At 42.4% G+C, this 24213-nt stretch overlaps 1 protein-coding gene across 2 annotated transcripts in view; it reads right to left on the reverse strand.

Moving 5' to 3' along the window:
• The window catches only part of KIF15 (kinesin family member 15), a 99069-nt gene that overhangs the window by 32631 nt on the left and 42225 nt on the right, over positions 1 to 24213 (reverse strand). For both annotated transcript variants that reach the window (XM_044294695.1, XM_044294696.1), the window contains exons 13-30: positions 22643 to 22852; positions 22001 to 22178; positions 21170 to 21308; positions 18339 to 18480; positions 17489 to 17686; positions 14733 to 14840; positions 10712 to 10817; positions 10334 to 10499; positions 9060 to 9210; positions 7862 to 7947; positions 7651 to 7729; positions 7448 to 7534; positions 5374 to 5478; positions 5051 to 5173; positions 4740 to 4886; positions 1434 to 1520; positions 1132 to 1269; positions 946 to 1055 (exon numbers count right to left, since the gene is read on the reverse strand). In XM_044294695.1, coding sequence (XP_044150630.1) covers positions 946 to 1055; positions 1132 to 1269; positions 1434 to 1520; positions 4740 to 4886; positions 5051 to 5173; positions 5374 to 5478; positions 7448 to 7534; positions 7651 to 7729; positions 7862 to 7947; positions 9060 to 9210; positions 10334 to 10499; positions 10712 to 10817; positions 14733 to 14840; positions 17489 to 17686; positions 18339 to 18480; positions 21170 to 21308; positions 22001 to 22178; positions 22643 to 22852 — 2360 coding nt within the window. The remainder of the gene's footprint in view (positions 1 to 945; positions 1056 to 1131; positions 1270 to 1433; positions 1521 to 4739; positions 4887 to 5050; positions 5174 to 5373; positions 5479 to 7447; positions 7535 to 7650; positions 7730 to 7861; positions 7948 to 9059; positions 9211 to 10333; positions 10500 to 10711; positions 10818 to 14732; positions 14841 to 17488; positions 17687 to 18338; positions 18481 to 21169; positions 21309 to 22000; positions 22179 to 22642; positions 22853 to 24213) is intronic.

Consider the following 24213-nt stretch of genomic DNA (forward strand, 5'->3'; position numbering starts at 1 on the left):
GCCAGAGTGGAGGCTGCAGGCTTTTCTCTGCAGGCGAGCATGCCGGCTCCCCCCACTTCCGGTCTTTACAGCGTTAGCTTCCTTCTACTGCCGCAACCCGGAAGTGCTTCTCCCCGCGTCCGTGCAGGCAGACTGACATACGATCACAGCCACAGACACCCCCGGAAGGCATAAACCCTCCTGGACCGAGAAGTCTCTTGCAGCGGCTCCAAAAGGAGGACTACCCTCCCAACACTAAACTAGTTGGGGCTCCCGCAGCGCCTCCAACTTTTTAGCGGTTCCGATCCCAACTTAGGACAAGAAACAGAACTGAGGGTAGAGAAGGGGGACCCTCTTTTAAAGTGGTTCCGGTTCCTGTCCTAAGGTGGAGGCGGCGGTCTCTCCAGGGGTGCTGTCATAGGCGAAGGGGAAAAACAGGGATTTAAATTTATAAAGTGCAAGATTTTCCCATAAAACTATAATTAATCTGCTCAGCTCCTCCTGCTCTATAACATGTCTTCTGATGGCACTGCATTTCATGGTGAAAGGTCCTCATAAAAAAAAAATAAAAAAAAATAAACCTCCACAAACATTACTGAACTAATGAAACTGTCCCCATTGCCTCCCCACATTTTAAACATCTGAATGGCAAACTTGCATAGTTATGGACAGGAGGGGCATCATGTCATTAAATCAGGGATAAACCTCCAGCACTCCAACTGTAGTAAAAGGACCTACAACTGCCAGCATGCACACTTGCTTGGCTGTTCATAGAAGTGAATGGGGCATTCTGGAGGTTGTAGTTTCACCACAGCTGGAGTGCTGTTGGTTGCTGATCCCTGTAATCAATAATTAGATTTCCAAATCCACCTCTCCATTCAAATGCTTCCTTGTGGTGGTTGGGAGATTTATTGAGTGGATTGGTCATGAACGAGTATTCTAGCCACTTCATTGTAAAATCCTTACCTAATAGGGTCTCCTTTTTTACTATTCTCCAGCTGAAGCTGTAAATCTGTGCACTGCCCCTGCAGGTTCTGAATTTCAAGACGCAGATTTTCGGTTTCACACAACTGGGTCTGTAATAGGAATAATTCTAATGACAAATACAGCAGGTAACGCAGCAGGTAATTTAAGTAACAGAGCAAGACTTGCCTTGAGTCTGATTATTTCTTCATTCTTGGTCATTCGCTCCTCGTTTAGCTCGGACACAAGCTGTTCCAATATTGAATTTTTATTTGAAAGATGTGTCAGCTCAGACTCAAACTGGTTTCCCACCGGGGTTTTAGGAGTCTACAAAGAGACCAAGACGTATTGGGGAGATTTATCAATATGTTAATATGAAAAACCGGTAAGAGGGTACTTAAAACTGTCTTACAAGACTGTGGGGTTGGAGTCGTAAAATACAGGATAATCTAAAAATCATAACATTCATTTTAGTAAGGTCTAAAAGGTACCCGGAGAATCAAGGCTGGAGGACTCCTGTTGCTGTTGGGTGGCTTTCCATCATCTTCGGTCTCTCCCATTTCATTTTCTTGTTTTAACTTAAAAAATAAAAATAAATAAAAATAAAGTAAATAAATGATGTTAAAAAGGGTATCTGTCAGCAGATTACCTGTACCTATGAGACTGGCTGACCTGTTACATGTGCGTGAAGGCATTTCTCTACAATTGCCGCGTCCTCTCCACTTTGATTAACAAGGCAGTGTAAACGTCATCGTGCCTGGCCTTGTCAAAGTTCAGAAAGCACGGCAATGGCACAGAAAGTGTAGACTCTGGTAGTAATGGCAATGCTCCCATTGCTCCTATAGGCTCATTTGCATATATTAAAACATTTTTCTCAGCAAAGCGAGCACATATGGGACCAACGCAGATGCCTTTAGCTTCCAAATGCACATGCAACAGGCCAGCCAGTTTCATAGGTACAAATCTGATGACAGATGCACGTTAAAGAGGACCTTTCACCGATTATGACACTGTGAACTAAGAATACAGACAGACATGTAGAGCGGCACCCGGGGATCTCACTGCACTTACTATTATCCCTGGGCGCCGCTCCATTCTACTGCTATGCCCGCCGGTATCTCCGGCCACTAAGTTATAGTAGGTGGAGATTTCAGTCACTAAGTTATGGTAGGCGGAGTCTGCCCTTGTTCTGCTCTAGCACTGGCCAATCGCAGCGCAGAGCTCACAGCCTGGGAGGTTATTTTCTCCCAGGCTGTGAGCTCTGCAATGCGATTGGCCAGCGCTACAGAAGAACAAGGGCAGACTACGCCTACCATAACCTAGTGACCGGAGATACCGGAGGGCATAGCAGGAGAATGGAGCGGCGCCCAGGGATAATAGTAAATGCAGTGAGATCCCCGGGAGCCGCTCTCCATGTCTGTATTCTTAGTTCACAATGTCATAATCGGTGAAAGGTCCTCTTTAATAAACAAAGGGGCACATTTATTAAGACCGGCATTTAAGATACAAAGAGGCGCATCCAGCACCAGTTCTAAATGCAAGATAGCTTCCGAGCTGTCTTACATTTAGACCATTTTCTACACCTAAAACAGGCGTAGAAAATTAAGAATGAGACAGGCCTGCTGGCCCTTCCATGCCATGCCCACAATTTTAGATAAGCAGGGAAGAGTCGCAAATAGCATATTTCAATATAATCAATGACCCCCAAAGTTTAAAAAAAAAACATATGAATGGGAAAATGTTAAGACTTCATGCCATTAAGCACTATAGTCAAGTATGCTTTGTCATTCCAAATATATATATATATATATATATATATATATATATGGTCTGGGTGCACGTCCTTAAGGGAATAGGCTTCTTACCCCAATTATAGTCCAGAAAAATGAACGGCACTCCAATAGGTTATGAGAAAATAACACCTGTAATCACCCGTGCGGTGCAACGTTTCGGCTCAATGCTAGAGCCTTTTTCAAGCAAAGAACATATACATATGGTGGGCATATATATATGTGAAACAGCACACATCATCATCATATGACCCAATCAAAACAGTTGGATGTTAACAAAATTAGCATACATAACAATGAGAAAAAAAATACATCAAAATATACAATGTACATTGCAAACTAAAAATTGCATAGATGAAGACATGGTCAATCAATCATTGTGATTTAAATTATAATCTGATATCCATATCCGAACCAGTATCCAAACATTTTACTGAGGCAGGACATAGGGAGAATGATTTGAAATATTGGATCTTGGACCACATACCTCTACCTAGACGAGGTGGTAATAGACTTAAGTTGTTGAAACACAGGGAGTTACTGTGGATACACAGGTTGGGCAGCCTTAAGCCCAATGGATTGAATGTGGAATAAAATTTTGGGGATATCATGTAGAGGGTGGTTTGCGTTTTCTGACCTGTGACTTGTGGCGTGTTCTCAGGTGTGTAGACTTGGAGAACTGCAATACGGTTCATAATATTTTTAATATACTTATATATTTTTCTTTTATCTCTTTAAGATCATTTGCACAACACGAATGAAACAGGGATGGAGATCAAAGTTGAACCGCTGCTTCACATCCATTGGGAATCCGGCACACTTACTGTAGTGTTTTATTTAGTACATGCTGCCCTGAGTGAGGAGTGCCAAAGGGTACAAGTCACACTAGCCCTATTTGTTTAGTCTATATTGTTTTAGAAATCCTGATTGATTTGCCCTTTATATACATTGGTTGACCGGCCTGAGGAGATTCCTCTTGAGCTGAATGGTGCCCACATTACTTTCATGGTAACCCCCCCCCAGATAGCCATGTGATGGGTGGTGGTCTTCGGGACGTTGCCTGGAAGGGTGGGGTTGCAGCCCTGTGAAGTGGACTGCCCCTACCGCTTTGCGGCACTAGGCTCGATTATAAGGCTGTATTCCGATTTGAACCGCATTGATATGCAAAGGTAGGGCAGTTGACCAGCAACCAAGATGGCGCATGTGTGCTTGGATCGCACTGGGCAAGCGCACAGTATTCTGTAGAATGGGCAGATGAGCGGAACGGCAGAAGGGGAATGCGCATACGCAAATATTTGTCTCTGACGCAGGACGCTCTCACCTACCTGATTGGCACTCCCCGAAGAAGGTGCAGTAGATTGTATACAACGCCGGGATGGTGTGTGGATCATTTGCCTCATCCCCTGGGTATGTTAGCATTTTCTGTCTTTCTGGCTCCTCCTCTTACATTTTACTTTTCACAACTGTCATGGTCAACACTGGAGGTGGTGTTTATTATTATGGATCATATAGGGATATCAGATTATAATTTAAATCACAATGATTGATTGACCATGTCTTCATCTATGCAATTTTTAGTTTGCAATGTACATTGTATATTTTGATGTATTTTTTCTCATTGTTATGTATGCTAATTTTGTTAACACCCACTGTTTTGATTGGGTCATATGATGATGTGTGCTGTTTCACCTATATATACACCCACCATATGTATATGTTCTTTGCTTGAAAAAGGCTCCAGCATTGAGCCGAAACATTGCACCTTTTGTATCCACCAATAGTCCTCCATGATCTGGAATGGAGGACTATTAAGGAGTTTTCTTAACACTTTAATTAAAAAACTTGACATTAGCCTTATGCATGTTATACTGGCCGTTCTTATGTTAGGAGTTAGGGGGCTTTCATCAGCTTTCCATCAAGTTCAGCTTCTTTGCTTTATTTCCGAAATTAAATTTTATATCACACAAAACCATGAAAAAAAAACTCACAGCCGCAATAATCTTTTACCTGGTTAGTAAGTTCTACAATTATCTGTTCCTTTCTCAGCAGTTCTTCGTTTTGGTCTTTAAGCAAAGCCTCCTGCTTGTTAAAGGCCTCGGTTAACTTGCCAAGCTGCTCAGTTGAATGAATCAAGTCATCACATAAAAGCTCCCTCTGTTTAAAAGAAAGCCATGAATTTATCATTACGCATACAGCTCTATAAGCAGCTTCTCGGCTATTGTGCGCATGCAAAAACGCATCCCGAGCTAGTGGACAAGCATCCGTTTTACAACGGAAAACATCTCAAGAGAGATGAAACCCTTTCCGAAGCGACTTACCTCAATGTTATCAGCAGACTTCTTCCTTTCCAAGCTCTCCTTCAGCTCCTCAATTGCTTTTTCTTGCTTTTCTAAAAGCGATTTGCTTTCTTCTTTAGCGTATAGTGCAGAACTGTATTTGCCCTAAACAACAAGATATTTCATTATTTAGACAGAGCAATGAATAACTCATCAAGTCATTCAAAGCAGACAACCGTTCTTCATGGACTGTGCATTTCCTACTTTGGCATTAAAGGCCATCTGAAAAAAATCTGGTCCAAGACAAAATTTTCAGCAAGCTGAGACAATAAACAGTGGTTATAAAGAAAAAAGGGCACACATACATTTACGTCTTCCAGCTCCTGTGTAAGAACATCTATAGACTCTGTTTTGTGCATGATTGTTGTTCGCAGTCCTTGAATTTGGTTCATAAGGTCGGTCATTATTTCCTTGTGTTGAAATAAAAAATATATATCATATTTTACATAGTTTACAAACTAAAAATCACACTGTACAATAACTAATCACTGTTTGCAATATTGAAGTGGCAGATGAAGTTAGAAACATACAAAGACGACAAAAAATTACTTGGACAACCCCTTTAAGCAGAGCTCTATGTAGTATTTGATGACAAATTTTTATCCATAGGAAGCTCTAATTTATTATAACTATAACTGGCCAGGATACGTACCACAGAATGGATGAGCCAAGGCATGGTTTGTTTCAGATTTTCCAGACAGTGACATTAAAGGCTATGAACACCTTTGCACTTAAATGTGCCCCCCCCCCCCCCCCAACTTACTTCCTAAATGGCAAATTTTGCTTTTGCACATTGTGTGCAAGTCCTTCCCCTAGCTGGGGGTGCTTCTAAAGCGGACATAAATTCATCAGAGCACTGCTCTTGTTTAGGATATCCCTCTTTCCCTTCTCTTAGTGTTAAAGATAACAGCAGTAAGGAGATGTTGTACACAGCAGATCATAATGTGGAGGGGGGATATCTATGGACAGCTCGCACAGGCTAGACAGGGAGAGAAGCACATACAAGGTAGTTTGCAGGTGGGGGATCACATAGGCTGTGCACAAGTGTAGTGAGAGAGCAGGGTACCCACAGGAAGCTCTGTGGAGAGGCGGAATCACAAACTCCTCAGCATCAGTGTCTCACTAAAAGTGAGAGGAAATCGGTACAGAATGACACTGTGCTGATAACAGAGGACTAGTGAATGCAGCAGCATCCTGGGTACACCCCCCACAGCCAGCATGTATTACTTGAAGGGACACATCCACATTAGAAAAGCCTAGAGCAGGTTGGAATATCAGGAGGTCTAAAAAAATTATGAAGATTGCAGCCTGAAATGTAATACAACTTATTAACAACTAACATATGTAAAAATCATTTCTCCATGTCAAAGATGACCATAGCCTTTAAAGTTTAAAGGGATTCTGTCACCAGGATTAGCGATATTTATATGTGCCCATTAGTCTCCATGCAGTGTTTAAAATGATCTCACGCAGGCGCAGTGGTCACTGTAGTCTGCACCCGTGCGGGCTACTGGCTTCGACGAGTCAACTGCGAATGTGCCGGCTCCCTCTGCGCGAGATTACGGCACTGAGAAGAACTGACATCAGGATTAGTGGAGTGAATAAATGAAGTGCTAGGCGGTTCTGGGCTCCGGATCGATGGGCGCGGCTGGGCTCCAACATATCGTGGGACAACCTCTTGGGCTCCTGACAGAGGCGATTTACATATCAATAAGATTGTTTTTTTTATAAGAATCTAACACACACACAGAGCATAAACAGTCGGATCATTGTAAACACTGCATGGAGACTAATGGGCACATATAAATATCGCTATATCGTTAATCCTGGTGACAGAATCCCTTTAAATAAGTCGAGAATATAACTTATATACACTTCTGCTGTAACATTTGCATTCTAATATGTACAAATGTCACCTACAAACACTATGAATATTTTAACTTTTCTGAAAAGTTATTTTTTATTAAATCTGATCAATCTGGCAGTAAGGAGAAAAGTGTGGTACTGGAAAGCCCTCTTCCCTACCCCAAACTGAGAACCAATTTGGCTTTGAGCTAGAAAACAGACAGATTGATTACTAAGCATGTGCAGTATGAAAACACCACATACAAGGTGGCAACTGTTAGCCATATATACCTTGAAGTCAAAGTCTCAAACAACTTCTGAAGAACCCTCCAATGCAGACGTGAACAATGCCTAACCCCATAAAGGGATCTGTAGGCTGTGAATGTTGCAAGAATCTTGCTACAGCCTGCACTATAACTGTCATCAAAAGCGCCAGGAACTACAACAGAGTGCCATAGGGCAGGTGTGAACAAGGCCTGAAATATTTTCATGGTAAAATAATTCTGCTGGTAAACTGTGGCATAGGCAAGATACCTTGTCAGAAGAACATTTTCTCTCCAGTTCATGGATACTTTCTCGGGAAGAGTTTAAACCGTGTTCTAGTGATTGAAGCTCAGCAACCTAAAATTGGCAACAGATTGCATTGGAACATAAAAGGATACGGATGCGTTATACCGAAGGCAGGTTTTTCCCAATAGATACATAAAATGCCCAGTACTGGCTGAATCATACCATACCTGCAGTTCACACTTTGTCACAAGGTCAGAACACTGCTTCTTCAGATTCACATTATCCTCTAGAACCTTCACAAGTTCCCTACAAACAGAATAATTTATCCTTACATTCCTGGAAATCCAAATACGCTACCGTAGAATACTGGCTCAAAGTGTGAAGATTACTTATCAGTGGATGAGGGTTTTACTAGATCAGTTGTAATGTATCACATACTTTGTCTTGTTCTCCTTATCCTCCTCCAGCTGGCACTTCAGGTTTTGTCTGTGCTCCTTTTCAGTTTCTAAAAGCTCCAGAAGATTCTGTTAAATAAAAAATTATGTTTCTCATGAAAAAGGGATCAGTATGCTGTGTAAAAGTAACTAAAGTGTGCCACAATTTTGCAACAGAGATAAAGGGATATTCACATCTGAGATAATGGCATATAGCTAGGATATTGCCCCATTGTCTGATAGGTGCAGGTCCCACCGAAGGGACCCACACCTATATCGAGATTGGAACGGGGAAAGTGGTAGCTGGAAGACCCCAGGGTCCGGTCACCACCAAGCACTATCCCCATAGAAGGGAACGGAAGCTCACTGCGCTTGTACGGCCACCACTCCCATTCTTTTCTGTGGGTCAGTGCTCAGCTATTTTCGGCAGCCCCATAGAAATGAATGGAGGGCCACCGCGCATTTGTGGTGCACCCTCTGGGACTTTACCGGTTGCCTTTACGAGATAGGTGCGGGTCCCGCACCTATCACATAATGGGGGCATATCCTAGCTTCCCAAATACCCTTCATTAGTTAAAATGGCTCATTTTCTAGGGAGCAATCATTGAGAAATAAAATGGCCGCCATCCCATTAGTACACAAAAAAACTGTCAATCAACACAGACGGACATGTTACTTCACAACACTGAGCCAAAGAGCTGCCTCATCCTCCCCTCTGCTTATCATGGATTATGATCCTCAATACACAAGATCTTTAGCTGAATCTCTGTAGGAATAGAGTTCATGAGGAGACATGAAGTACAGAGTGGAGGGTGAGGATGTGGCTAATTAGCAGCAGCACTTGTATGCAGTCTCCATTACCACAGCACCACATTACCAGTCTGTCCCATCCTTCTCTTTACTTCAGGTCTCCTGATGAACTCCATTCCTACACAGATTAAGCTGAAGATTGTATTCTGGATCATAATCCCTGACACAGAGCAGACAGGAGGCTGAGGCAGCTCTTTAGCTCGGTGATCTGAAGTAACTTGTTGTCCTGTGTGATTAGGACAGGGGGCAGGTGAAAAGCTAAAAATCACATGCCTTGAGGGACAAGGATAGATTTGGATTGAATTGTAGGACAGGATAAATGAAGAGATGGATATTACAGCAAGTGTTGCATAAACCAATATAAGTTCAGCATACACAAGAAATAATCTTACGCTAAGTTCAGCCTTGAGCGTTTCATTCTCCCGTTTGTTGTCAGAAAGCTCCTGCTTCAGTTGGTCGGTCTCAAATTTCATCACTTCCTCTAGGTTATCATAAGCATCTTGGATGGATCGCTTCTCCTCCAACAATGTCTCATGTTCCAGCCTAGTGTTTGTGAAAAAGATCATATAAAATGCATGAATACATACAGATAGGTATGTTTAAGTGACTGTGCACATTTCAGGTGTAGTTCTGCATGATATTTGTGAAAGGGTTGTCCACTTTAGACAATCCACTTTTTGTTAAAACAGTCCCACAAAGATGAGCTGATTAAAGGGTGTAGCATTGCTGGGACCCCCAGTATTCAGCTATAATATATGGGATAATGGGGTGTCTGCCGACTGTTCAATCCCCCTGCAGCGCTAACACAGAAGAAATTAAGTATTGTAGTATTGATCTAACAAAATCATGAGCCGTCTTGGATTTCTGGCTTTATCTAAATTAAAACAAATTTTTTGCAGCTGCTGGCCAAGGGAGGTGGAGAAGCGGGGGTTGTCCGTAAAAATCGGCACTTGCGTCTATTTTTAAAAAAGTCATAGACACACAGTTTCAGACTTAACGCAACTTTTCATGCACAAATGAAAAGATAAATCTCCCCAATATATCAGCTTTACTATTTTTGTAGAAAACAAACATCTCCCATTGCTGCCTCATCAGCTATTTGAAGAGGCCACGTTGCCTCTTACTAGGCCAGGGACGTCACGTTATCACTCACATGGCCTGTTTGCAGCTCCCATTCAAGGGATAACACCTGGGCAGCAACCTCTTCAAATAGCTGATCAGCATATGCATCCTAGGAGTCAGAACACCACAATCGCATACCGATCCTGAGGACAGATCATCAATATTTTACTCCCCGAGAGCCCCTTTAATTAACTAAGTTATAGGGGTCAATAAAAATAGGGACACAACTTTGTATTTGTAGTGTCCATATTTGTATCAATAGTGCCTAGATGGCAACATAGCATTTGTTCTTTTTTACTACAGTAATCATAAAAAAAAACTAAAAACAGCAAGAAACTGAAAGAAAAAAAAAGATACATTACAGACATATTAAATTTTATGTTTGCAGATTAAAGAGCCAAGTTAATGTAAAGTGTGGCGTCTCTTTAGTGCCTCAGTGATACAATCACTGATCAATGACACAGCGTGTTGTAAAGACTTCCAATAAAAGTGATGAAGAGGAAGCTCTGGTACTTTTATGCGACTCTGGTTTACTAGGGAATACCTGACATTATCCAGTTGCAGCTGAACATTAATGTGTCGGTCAGACAATTGGCTCATTTCTTTCTCTTGCTTTTCTTTGAACAAACTGTATTCCACCTTCACTGCACGGAGCTCGCGGTCTGCAGACTGAAGAACCACCCGCAGGTCATGGACCTCGCTCTTTAACACTTAAAGAAAGTAGAAAGCATTAAACGGACTAGACCTTATGAAAATGAATATCATCTAGCTTCAGGTTTATGCATGACGATGTAAAATAAATCATTTGAGAGAGTCATAATCAGTTTGTTAGCAGGATCCTAGGAACGGGTCACGGAGATTACACATGTGACCATAGCAGTAGTAAGCAGATAACCCAAGATGTACCGTCTACACAACTTACCATCCTCACTGCTTCTAAAGTCTTGCTGTTGCTTTTCAAAAACATGAATTTGGTCAAGAAGCTCCTGCTGCTTTGTGTTCCATGTGGCCCTTTCTGAAGTGAAGAGCTGTTAGGACCAGAAAGAACACCAGTCCAATGTCACCAATAGACAAAAAAAAATTAGGCAAATCCCTTTATATTAGAGCAGCTACACATTTTCCTAATAGAGGTAAATTAACCAACAAGTCTCAGCAACATCTAGCGCGTGGTACCACCTCCAAAAGGACACTTAGAGGGCTGTTTGATATACAGTTGCAAGAAAAAGTATGTGAACCCTTTGGAATGATATGGTTTTCTTCACAAATTGGTCATAAAATGTGATCTAATCTTCATCTAAGTCACAACAATAGACAATCACAGTCTGCTTAAACTAATAACACACAAAGAATTAAATTTTACCATGTTTTTATTGAACACAGCATGTAAACATTCACAGTGCAGATGGAAAAAGTATGTGAACCCCTAGACTAATGACATCTCCAAGAGCTAATTGGAGTCCAATCAATGAGATGAGATTGAAGCTGTTGGTTACAGCTGCCCTGCCCTATAAAAAACACACACCAGTTCTGGGTTTGCTTTTCACAAGAAGCATTGCCTGATGTGAGTGATGCCTCGCACAAAAGAGCTCTCAAAAGACCTACGATTAAGAATTGTTGACTTGCATAAAGCTGGAAAGGGTTATAAAAGTATCTCCAAAAGCCTTGCTATTCATCAGTCCACGGTAAGACAAATTGTCTATAAATGGAGAAAGTTGCACTGCTGCTACTCTCCCTAGGAGTGGCCACCCTGTAAAGGTGACTGCAAGAGCACAGCGCAGACTACTCAATGAGACGAAGAAGAATCCAGAGTGTTAGCTAAAGACTTACAAAAGTCTCTGGCATATGCTAACATCCCTGTTAGCGAATCTACGATACGCAAAACACTAAACAAGAATGGATTTCATGGGAGGAAGCCACTGCTGTTCAAAAAAAAAAGAAAAACATTGCTGCACATTTACAATTTGCACAAAAGCACCACAGCAGAGTTTCACAGCAGTACTGGCAAAATATTCTGTGGACAGATGAAACCAAAGTTGAGTTGTTTGGAAGAAACACACAACACTATGTGTGGAGAAAGAGGCACAGCACACCAACATCAAAACCTCATCCCAACTGTGGAGTATGGTGGTGGGGGCATCATGGTTTGGGACTGCTTTGCTGCGTCAGGGCCTGGACAGATTGCTATCATCGAAGGAAAAATGAATTCCCAAGTTTATCAAGACATTTTGCAGGAGAACTTAAAGCCATCTGTCCACCAGCTGAAGCTCAACAGAAGATGGATGTTGCAACAGGACAACGACCCAAAGCATAGAAGTAAATCAACAACAGAATGGCTTAAACAGAAGAAAATACGCCTTCTGGAGTGGCCCAGAGTCCTGACCTCAACCCGATTGAGATGCTGTGTCATGACCTCAGGAAAGCGATTCACACCAGACATCCCAAGAATATTGCTGAACTGAAACAGTTCTGTAAAGAGGAATGGTCAAGAATTACTCCTGACCGTTGTGCATGTCTGATCTGCAACTATAGGAAACAATTGGTTGAAGTTATTGCTGCCAAAGAGGTTCAACCAGTTATTAAATTACAAGGGTTCACATACTTTCTCCACCTGCACTGTGAATATTTACATGGTGTGTTCAATAAAAACATGGTAACATTTAATTATCTGTGTGTTATTAGTTTAAGCAGACTGTGATTGTCTATTGTTGTGACTTAGATGAAGATCAGATCACATTTTATGACCAATTTGTGCAGAAATCCATATCATTCCAAAAGGGTTCACATACTTTTTCTTGCAACTGTACATAAAAGCTAGCCAACTTCTAGAACAGTAACTTGTTGATCTACTTATTTCATGGGGCAGAGATAAAGGTCACGAAATATATACCATGAGCTCAAACTCACTTTTTTACAAACTACTGGGCTAGTTTGGTAATTTTTACTCTATTTAAAGAGAACCTGTCACAATGAAAATGCAATGCAAGATACAGACAGCATGTTATTGAGCATGAAGAGCGGAGCAGTTCGATATATAGTTTTGTGGGAAAAGATTCAGTAAAACATGTCATTTATACATTTAAAGAGGACCTTTCACAGGTCCAGACATTGTAATATAGCTAGTGGATTCTGTGGCACATACTTATGGCATATTACAGCGCTTACTATTTTCTGTATGCCCGCTGTGCCCCAGTTCACTTTTCCCACCTGCTATGTAAATTCACACCATGGCTACAGGGAGGAGGAGACGGCCCTGTTTCTCAATGGGCGTCTCCTTCTCACTGGCTGTGAGCGATCCAATCACAGCGGAGAGCGTCACAGTCGGGGAGAAGAAAAAAAGAGCTCACCTTCTCCCTGACTGACACTCTCTGCAGCAATTGAACCGCTCGAACCCCGAAATTGTAAAACACAAGTTCGCTCATACCTATTTATGAGCTTTTAATAATTTAGAGATAAGTATTATTAGGCTACCTTAACACAGGCATTTTGGCTTTTTGTTTGTGAGATCCGTTCAGGGCTCTCACAAGCGGTCCAAAACGGATCAGTTTTGCCCTAATGCATTCTGAATGGATAAGTTTGCCTCCGATCAGTCTCCATTCCACTCTGGAGGCGGACACCAAAACGCTGGTTGCAGCGGTTTTAATGTCCGCTTGACGAAAATGAACCAACCGTTTTCTATTGTGTCAGTGAAAACGGATTGACTTGCATTGTGTGTCAGAACGGATCCTTGTTCACTGACACGATAGAAAATGGATCCGCCCCATTGACTTTCAATGGTGTTCAAGACAGATCGGTTTTGGCAATGTTAAAGATAATACATATGGATCTGTTTTGAACGGATGCATGCGGTTGTATTATCGGTGCGGATCAGTCTGTGCAGACCCATGACAGGTCCGCACCAAACGCGAGTGTGAAAGTAGCCTTAGATGACTGGCACAAAGTGAAAGTAATATTCACACAGCTAAACAGTGAACCCTTTCAGACAGAACGGCTCAATATTTTTTTTTATAAAGACCAGCTTAAGAAATGATTTTTAGCCCACAATTAGTAAAATGCAATCATGAAAAAAAAATTGCTCTGAAAGATGTACATAGCCTTTCAATCTATGCTTATTTGGGACTCTGAAGTCCGGGAGGCGGTCCCATCAGTGATTGACAGCCTTCCCCCAGTCACTGATTGGACCATCTCCTTGACTTCAAAAGTCCAGAATGAGCAGGAATATAAATGTATAAATTACAGGTTTTACTGAACCTTTCCCTTCGAAACTCCTGCTCTACAACATGCTGCCTGCAGCTCAAATACCATGTTCAGTGTTACAGGCTCCATTTAACATTCTTTGATTGCAGTTTAGTTATGTAAAGGAGAAATCCATTTATTATCCAGTTTGACAAAGACTGCATGACGTGTCACGTCCAGAAAGGGCGACAGATCACCCCTGCTGCCAGTGATTGGTTGCAGCAGCCACGTAATCTGCATCAAACAGGATGTTGATGGGGGAACCATTCCCATTTTATTAAGGTGTATCCATATAAATGGCCCACCCTGTAGTTTAAAAATCGTATATAGAGTCCTTGGAGACGAAGACGAAATTCAGGTGGCAACATGCAGAGGAGGACATGTTCAGGGGCTACAACAGGTAATCTTTCTGCATAATTTATGCAGAGAAAAGAACTGAACCTGTGAATGAAGTATATTAGTAAGTTTTAACTATGCACTTACACAGTCTATCTGATGGAAGAGAAAACATTAAAATAATAATAATAAAAAAGTTTAGTTACTCTTTAATGTTTTCCATGGGTACAAATCAGTGTTCCCTGATCCTGAGACCATATCTTCATTTCTGTGACCTATTCACACTTATAGCAAGTTCAAGAGGAAGCAGACAGCAACTACATGGCTACACATATGTAGTCTGTAACTGTACAGACACTTTGCCTTCGCCTTACCTCTTGTATCTGTGCTGAATGATGTTCTATCTTATTTATCTGTTGCTGGAGCTTCATGTTTTTACTCTCTTCTTCATCCAGCTTGGCTTGTAAAGTTGTAACTTGAGCCTGAAAAATAAAGCAAAGTACTGTAATGATCAAATCTCTCAAACCGTGGCCATGTCATCCTAATATGCCGCTCTAATTAAAAAAGGCAGCATATTAAAGCGAACCTTTTACCTCATTTTCACTTTTTAAACTATCAACAGTACGTTATAGATTACCTTTAGTGTGTTGTTATCCATGTTAGGTGCGCTTTCCTGCGCTCTTTATTCATCCAGAAATCGGCTTATAAAGTTCAAATTTTGTGCTGTAACAGTCAAGCAACAAGTCAAGGGGGTAGCCCTTTCCTCTCCTCTGGCCGTACCGCCCCTGCGCCTTGTAATTGACAGCAGGCTCACTCGCAGGGACGGCGCTTCTGAATCCTGCGCATGCGCCGTCCTCCTCATTCGCCGAAAGACGGGAGCGAGCGGCGAATGAGGAGGACGGAGCATGCGCAGGATTCAGAAGCGCCGTCCCTGCGAGTGAGCCTGCTGTCAATTACAAGGCATAGAGGCGGCGTTAGGGCAGGGGCGGTACGGCCAGAGGAGAGGAAAGGGCTACCCCCTTGACTTGTTGCTTGACTGCTACAGCACAAAATTTGAACTTTATAAGCCGATTTCTGGATGAATAAAGAGCGCTGGAAAGCGCACCTAACATGGATAACAACACACTAAAGGTAATCTATAACGTACTGTTGATGTTTAAAAAGTGAAAATGAGGTGAAAGGTTCGCTTTAACAGCTCTGATCAGTCAGCAGTTTACGCTGATCCAGCCTATTAGTCCACTGTAGTTATGAGCTCACTGTCCCCCACCCGACACCCCCTTCTCTACATCCTTAGAGCCAGTCTGCCCAGCGTTTGGAATAATATAGCACAACCCATTCACTCTGTGCATCGTGGGCAGCCTCATTGGTTGTCTGAGGCTGAATACTCCGTTTTTGCCAGTACAGCGACCCTCTGGTTCAAGAAAAAAAAATATTCAAATATACTGGAAAATGAACATATCACTAACATGGTGACCTCCATTTCATCTTTTCAATAGCAGATCTACTGTAATTCTCGGGTTCCTCTTCTGCCCTCCAAGATGGTCAAAGCAATTCTCAGATTAACTGATGCATACTGTGCATCGGTAGCCCAAGACTCTTCCTACTAGTCACGTGAGCAGTGCTGGCCAATCGAAGGGTAGCAAGGAGCATTATGGGCTACCGGGGAGGCTGAGAAGCCGTGCAGTAATCTTGAATGGCAGAAGAGGCGCCCCGAATCTGACTAATCCTCAGCTAAAAAGGGGAAAAGTTGAGCAATGTTTTACCAGTTCCTTCTCTGCACAGTAGAATGGTACAGACTATCAACTATACTTGTGCAATACATTATGGCCTAACTGAATAGGACTAACCATAGCTTCACAGACAACCCCTTTAAAGAGATTCTGTCACCTCGTTTTATCTTCTAGAGCTGCGGACATGCACGGCTAGATCGCCGCTAGCATGTCCGCAATATACCTGTCTCATAGCGCTGTGTCCTTTTATTGTGTTTAAAAAATGATTTTATAGACATGTAAATGGCCCTGGTAAAGTGCCCAAGGGGCTGTACTAACCTTCTTGGTGCCAAGCCACGCCCCCGTGAAGGAGCCCAGCACCGCCTGCGTCCTCCTTTCTTCACAGTTAGATTGCCGTGAGCTCGTGCAATGCGCAGTGCCGGTATAGTGTTCCTTCCCTGTGCTGCCATCAGCCTCAGGGAAGGAACTGCGCATCTCGAGATTAGGGCAATCTAACTGTGAAGAAAGGAGGAGATTCGGAGGACGCAGGCGGTGGCTGGGCTCCAAGAAGGTTCCTACAGCCCCTTGGGCACCTTTCCAGGCTAATTTACATATCTATACAATCATTTTTTAAACACAATAAAAGGACACTGTTTTATGGGACAGGTATATTGAGGACATGCTAGCAGCGATCTAGCCGTGCATGTCCGCATCTCTATAAGCTAAAACGAGGTGACAGAATCCCTTTAAAGGGAATCTGCCACCAAAATTCTGGACTATTATCTACAGTAACTTAAGTAGTGCTGCACATAAAGAGTCCAGATTGCCATTTTGTAATTTCCTACTCATTCTCCCTCTGGCAGCGCTGAAAGCTGCATGGAAAACAGTCTGGACTGCTGTGCTGCTGTAACATAATGGAGCATGCACTGCAGTCCTGACTGTGTATTTCAGCGTAGCTTTAAATGCTGACAGTGGGGGAATCAGGGGCGGTAGGGAAATAAAAAGTAGCAATCTGGATTACTTAACTGCAGTACTACTCATGTAGTACTGCAGATAAGGGTCTATTCACACATCCGCAAAATGGGTCCGCATCTGTTCCGCAATTTTACGGAATAGGTGTGGACCCATTCATTTTCAATGGGGCTGAAATGTGCTGCCGCATACGCATTTGCGGATCCGCAAAAAAATAGAACATATCCAGGTGCGGACAAGAATTTCTATGAGAGTGCCGGCAATGTGCGGTCCGCAAAATGCTGAACACACACATTGTGTCCGTGTTTTGCGGATCCGCAACACACATACTGACGTGTGAATGGACCCTAATAGTCCACGATTGTGGAAACAAATTTCCTTTAAATGCACAACAAGTTTATAAATTTGATAGAACACGTTATTTTACTCTTCCTGGTTACTCTGCATACCTGCACCAGTCGTAGTTCTTCTGCAATAGCTTCATAGGCTTGCTCACTCATCTCCGGAGGGATAGGTTCATTCATAATATTGTCCAGATCGCCCCTTGACTTGGGTGTATCCATCAAGTGGTCCTGCAAATTATCTTGGCTCAGACGCGGCACAAGTCGAGACCTCAAATTGTAAGCCCTTGTGGGAGTCGTCATGTTCTAATAGCAGATGATAAAAAATATATAAGACTAGAAAAAGGCGAGTAAGGTGAGGGACAGAAGTGGGAGCCAACTGGATGCCCTGGCATGTACCAAGCTGCCCACTAGCTGTCTGATAACACGGTGGAGACTCTCATACATTTGTCATAGTAGGGCCTTAGGAAAAGGAGTTGCCTAAAGCAGACATTAGCCTAGACTCCAAGTACCCGATCACTGCTCCTTTTTATTTTCAAATTTAACATTTCAATGGCTAGAGCCAAAAGCTAGTCACGGGAAGGGCTCAGTGACCACCTTGCTAGATGGAGCTGCAATTTCTTTAATTTTAATACCATTTAGATGAGAAACAAGATGTAATTTGGCATTTATTCACACAGAACATGGAACTAATGGGACACTGGTGACGGGAACTTATGTATAGAAAACAGTAGGAAAAAAGATGGAAATGGCCTCAAAAACAAAGTCGATTGTTCTACAAAATCAGTAGATTTTACTATAAAAGGAAAATGGATGAGAGATGGAGATTCCGATAGCAGACCACTTGTTATTAACATCATGCATAATTTATCATGACTAATGCACAATTCGAACAAAAAGGTGGAGAAAAATGGAAGAGAGCAGTAAAGCAATCAAGTTTCGATTCCTCTCGGTTTACCTTTATCGTCTCTACGTGCATCTTGTTCAGCTGGGACACTTCATTTCTCTTATGAGATTGGATTGCTTCCAAAATATTTTCAAGATGGTTGTTGGTCTTGTATAAAGACTGCAGTTCTGACTCGAGCTCAACTTGCTTCTTCCTAGATGGAACCACAATCACACAGTTATAGGACGTCAACACAGTACTGAATCGTCTGTATTGTTTGGAGGATTTAAAGGGGTTGTCTGATCTTTTTAGATTCATACACTATCCTCAGAATACGTCATCAATATCTGATTGGCAATAGTCCAACACTGTGCCAATAAAAAAAATAAAAAAATTGTATTAGATTCGGCCATTGTAGGAGGTGGACGAGATGTAGAATGCAGTGCTGCTCCTACAGACACACAATGGACAGAGCTGTAGTTCTAGCTCTGAAGCTGAATACATGATAGGGATGGGGTATGGGATGTCAGACCCTCGCCAATCGGATATTGATGGCTTATCCTGAACCAATATAAAGGGACCTGAAAACCCCTTTAATTAGTAATAGTAAAGAAAAAAGGGAAAAAACCTCTATAAATATCAGGCAGTTTCAAGATGGCAATAAGAGATCATGCTATCGCTGTCCCTGTATACAACCAAGGGAATGTGTTGGAATAACTCTTAAAGGGAGTCTGTCACCTCCAAAAGGTGAGAAATACTTTTTATGATAAGGTTTTCAAGACCATGGGTGAGACCACAGTGTGCTGCCCGATTGCTCTGCTAGTAACACCCCCTGCACCTCGCTCTTGTTTGATTGACAGTCCCTGAGAATTCAGATGTGGTAGTGATAACACTGAACAGAGTGGGCACACCCAGGATCCTCAAAAAAAAATAATATATACATTTTTTTTTTTTTGCATAAAACTAAAAAGAACTAAATCACAGGATTAGAGGACTGAATTTACACAAGAAAGGTATGTTTTCAGGGCACTCTTTATGGCGGTATATTCCCCTTGAAACTGATTTTTGGAGGTGACAGTCTTTAAATTGAGTCTGTCACCACGTTTCTGCACTATTATCTGCAGTAGCACTAAAGAAATGGAATCCAGACCAGTACTTTTTATTTTCCCCTGGCCCCCTGTTCCCCTACTTGTGCTCAGCGGTGGTCTCTATCCTCTCTGAGCATTCACAGCAAGCAAATGAGGGGGCAGTAGGAAAATAAAAAGTACTGATCTGGACTCCATAGCTGCAGTACTCATGTAGAACTGCAGTGAAATTTTCCAGAGTTATGGTGACAGTTTACCTTTAAAAGGGTTCTCCGGGCTTTTAATATTGATGACCTATCCTTAGGATAGGTCATCAATATCAGATCGGCGGGGGTGCCATAGACATATCAGCAGGAAGAGAGATGGGAGACGGCACGTGCACACTGCACGTACAGTTTTCTCGTACAACTGATTGGTGTCGAACCCCACCAATATCCTGAGGAGAGATCATCAATATTAAAAGCCTGGAGAACCCCTTTAGGAACCTGACTTTCAGATATTCAACATTTACCTATGCACATTCCTTTATTATGTGAACCATGTTGTCCCAGTTGGTGCTGTTTTTCTTCTTTTGTGTTTCAGTTACTGTGAAAAATCAACTTTATTGCACACTCCTGGAGGATGCTAACGAGCATTTTTAAAGTCAAGGAGGCTGGCTCTTGCATCCTTCAAGTCAAGTTCTCAGCGCCCTCCTTCCTCTTGAATGACGTTTCAGAGTAGTCGCAACCTCGTCCTTTTGACTCTCCACAACTCACACAGGCGGACCTCTAGAGTGAAGCTGGGTGTACAGCGCCTGGGTCCAGCGCTTCTCTGTGCATGTGCCAGACAAGGGGGACAGTGCGCACGCCATCACTGCACACAGTGCTCAAGCAGAGAAACTGAATGCAGGTGCTGTACGACCAGCTTCACTGCGCAGGTGCCCTAGAGGAGACACCTGCGACAGGTGTGGAGAGGCGAGGGGATGATGTTGGCACTGTTTTGAAAGGTCAATCAAGGGGCCGGAGGCAGAAAGAGGGCATAGTGAACTTTACTTGAAGGATGCAAGACTTGACTTCAAAAGTGCTCATTTACGAATAAGCGAGTGTCGCTACTGCGGGAGTGTGGAATAAAAAAAAGTTGATTTCCTCTGCAACCATGAAACAGAAAAGCAGAATAACGGTGCCATCAGGAATAACATGCTTGAGACAGAATGGTAAAGCTCATCATTAAATGTTGAATATCTGGATGACAGTTTCCCTTTAAAGGGAATCTGACGCCACAAAATTCGGTGTAAAAGCAGGTACTGTCTTGGCTCAGCTGAACGTAATGATACCTTTCAATTTGTGATCTGATGCTTCATTCTAGTGAAAACTGACGCTTAATCCATATGCAACTGCACAGTTGAAGTGCACTGAGGCTGGGCCCAAGCCACTCTACGCACTCATGCTTCACTGCTTTCCCATGACAACACCTCCATCTCCTTTTTGATTGACAGGGTCAGGTTCCTGCATAGTCATCTCACCTGGCCCCATCAAGGAGAGGGAGGGGCTGGCAGAGGAAGCAGGAGTGGCTTGGGGTGGACCTTGGCGCGCTTAACTGCTCATCTGCATATGGATTCAAGGTATGCCTTCTCCAGAATGAAGCAACACATGATCAAGTGACAGGTTCTGGAACGCCTTTTTCTCTGCAGAAAAGGCAACTGCCTCAGGAGTTATGGGCAACATACTCTGGAGAGATTGATCTCTTCTGGAAGAACAGGGCCCCTTAGAAAGCCTCTTTGGCTTTACCATCACGGTCATAAAGCAAACTAAAGGACGTGCTGACGGGTTCTAAACTAACTTTGTCAGCTCTTTGAATTCTTCATATTCTTGTTTGGCGGTGGCCAGCTCACTTTGAAGTTGCAACAATTTCTCCTTCAACTTTTCAGTAGAAGCCAAACTATTATCTGAAGATATTGGTGTTGAGTGCAGAGGTAGAACTGAGGAGAAAGAAGACACAAATATAATGTTATGTTAGCAAAACAGTAGGGTCAAACATCACTCTATACAGTATATGGGGGTCTCATATCTTTATATACTGTATCCAGATAAATGAGTAAGTGTAATATTTCCCACCTGTATTTACAGTTTTAATCAGTGCTAACAGAGTGGTCAACAGTAGTAACCAGATGACTTCACCCTCAAACCTGAACTGGAAAAATGGCACTTCGAATCTCATTGGTTGCTGCAGACCTTTCTTTTTATTCCTAAAGAAATCCTACAGTAATACCACTGGCCTAGCTCGTACTGAACAGCTACAAAAGAGCACAGTAGAAAAACAAAACTGCTACGCATATACATGTAATATATTTTCTCTACAAGAGATGGTCTATCCTAAGGATAGGCCATTATTATCTGATTGGAGGCGGTCCAACAACCCGCACCCCTGCCGATCATCTGAAATAAAGTCGCTCGAACCCCAGAACTACAAAGCTCCATCCACTATGTAGTGGACTGAGCTGGTTACTGCAGTGCTGCTCCAACCAAAATAAAAAAGGAGCAATGCGGCAGTAACAGAGCTGTGTAGTTCAGGATGTCAGACCCTCTCCATTCAGATATTGATGGCTTATCCTGAGGATAGACCATCAATAATAAATACGGGACAACTTCTTTAATACAAAATATATTTTACCTCCTGTGTCCTTGATAGCTGAAGAAGCTTCCAGGAAAACTCGCTCAAGATCTGCAATCATCTGATTGTTAATCTCTTGAGCCCGTTTTACAGACTGAAGAGACTTCAGACTTTTAATCTCCTCCCTGAGGCTATGGTTTTCTAGCGCATACTTTGCTACTCGGGGGTGGTGCTCAATCTGGATATTTAAAAAAAAAAAGAGAAAAAAAATAAATAAATCACAAACATTCAAGAGAACATACTTGTGCACAGTCATGTGAATAGTAATCCACATCCAAACGATATTTCTAAAACATGAATGTCTGTTAAACAAATGTCTGTTATGTAAGAGAAGTTCTGGGTTCTGGTATTAACTTTAAGCACTTGTCAGTAAAGGTTCTTTTGCACAGCCTGATGTGGGGCCAAAAAAAAAAGCACAGATAGACATTATAACAAGTGGATTGGTGCTTGTTAAAGGGGCCTCTACATAAACCAATGCAAACTGTCCACAGCAAGCTTTAGCACAAGCAAGCAGCCCCTCCAACTAGGACGTCTACCACTTGTTTTTGAAGGTTTATTTCCAACACTGTGCAGGTGAAAATTTATATTTTAGCAGCAACAGCATAACATTTCTTTGAACCCAAAACCTGGACAGCCAAGTACCTGTTCCTTTAAAACAAGCAGCTCTTCCTTTATTTCTGCTATGAGGTCATCATGTTCATTATTTGAAAATGAATTTCGACTCTCTTTGTGGGTCTTCTCGAGTCGAGCAATGTGATCTTCTCTGAATTTTACAATCATTTTGTTGGACTGGATGAACTTTTCCTTTTTGTTACACAGATCTTCAAGCCGAGCCACCTTCTGTAACAGCGCCTGTGGAGCATTACATAAACCATCAGGGTGAAACAGACCAGATTTCGCTACTTCACAAATTTTATAACATGCTCACACATTCTTCAGCCAGATAGAAATAATGAAGAAACCACCATTTGATCCTGAAAACCTATAAAAAGTATTTGATTTAGTCCATTTGATGGAGAGACAGCCTCTTCTACATATGAAGTTGACTAATTAACTTTTTTTTGAAGGATAGAGCTAAAAATAATAATAATAAAAAAAAAAACTATTAAGATTTCTTACTAAAATATCAGTTTCAAATGGTTGTCTAAATAATATACCAATAACAAAGACAGGTGCACTCTGCGGTCTTACTAACCCTCATACTGGTGTAAAATTGAGAGATTAGCCAAACACCACACCAAGGTTTCTCAAGTAGCACGGGACCTAACGCTAAACCTACCTGTGCCGTATGGGCAATACCAGGAGCCAGTGGTCAAATTACTGGAAAGCAAGGTCTGAACCACAGCAATCTCCCAGAACCTCCAGCATGTGACCATGCATACAATGGGAGGAGGGAGAGCGCTCTGAGCCCCACCCAAGACTGGCAACTTAGATTGCTGCGAGTCTGACCTTGCACTCCTGTAATTCGCCCACTGGTTCCTGGTATTGCCCATACGGCACAGGTAGGTTTAGCGTTAGGTCCCGAGCTACTTGAGAAACCTTGGCGCGGTGCTAGGGCTCAGACATGTCCTCCAAGCAGGATATGTTGGCTAATCTCTCAATTTTACACCAGTATGAGGGTTAGTAAGACCGCAGAGTGCACCTGTCTTTGTTTTTGTTATATTATTTTTACTGTTTATCACATCCACACATTTGCTATCCTGTGTAGGATGTCCACTGTGGTACTTGTGGTCCGCTGCAAGCATCCTCCATTGTATGCATTTTTGCTGGGGATTGCCATTAGCAGCGGACCACAAGTGCAGGATCTGCCCTCCCGGTATAGATGCACCACTGCATATGGGGTTGAGCACTTCCTGCTTTTTACATACCAATGCCAAATCTGTAGTTTGTCAAATGGCTGTCTGCCTATTTAATATACTGCGGTGGGAAAGCTTAATGTAACCCCCAAACCCAAATCACATCCTATTGATATCAGGTGTAGGTTGGTGGCTTAATGTTGTATGGTTCCCACTTCTGTGAGGGCGAAGGGATATCCGGCACACCTGACCAGTATAAAGCCAGACACCAGCAATTGCCCACTTATGATCACCTGTGCCTCAGGCCTCTTTTGCGTTCCGTATACGGACCCATTTATTTCAATGGATACGCCAAAAAAAAAAAAGAAAGAAGATTTCCACCCACATAACAGACAAGGATAGTACTGTTCTATCAGG

This window comes from Bufo gargarizans, chromosome 5 (assembly GCF_014858855.1).
Source record: "Bufo gargarizans isolate SCDJY-AF-19 chromosome 5, ASM1485885v1, whole genome shotgun sequence".
Taxonomy (NCBI): domain Eukaryota; kingdom Metazoa; phylum Chordata; class Amphibia; order Anura; family Bufonidae; genus Bufo; species Bufo gargarizans.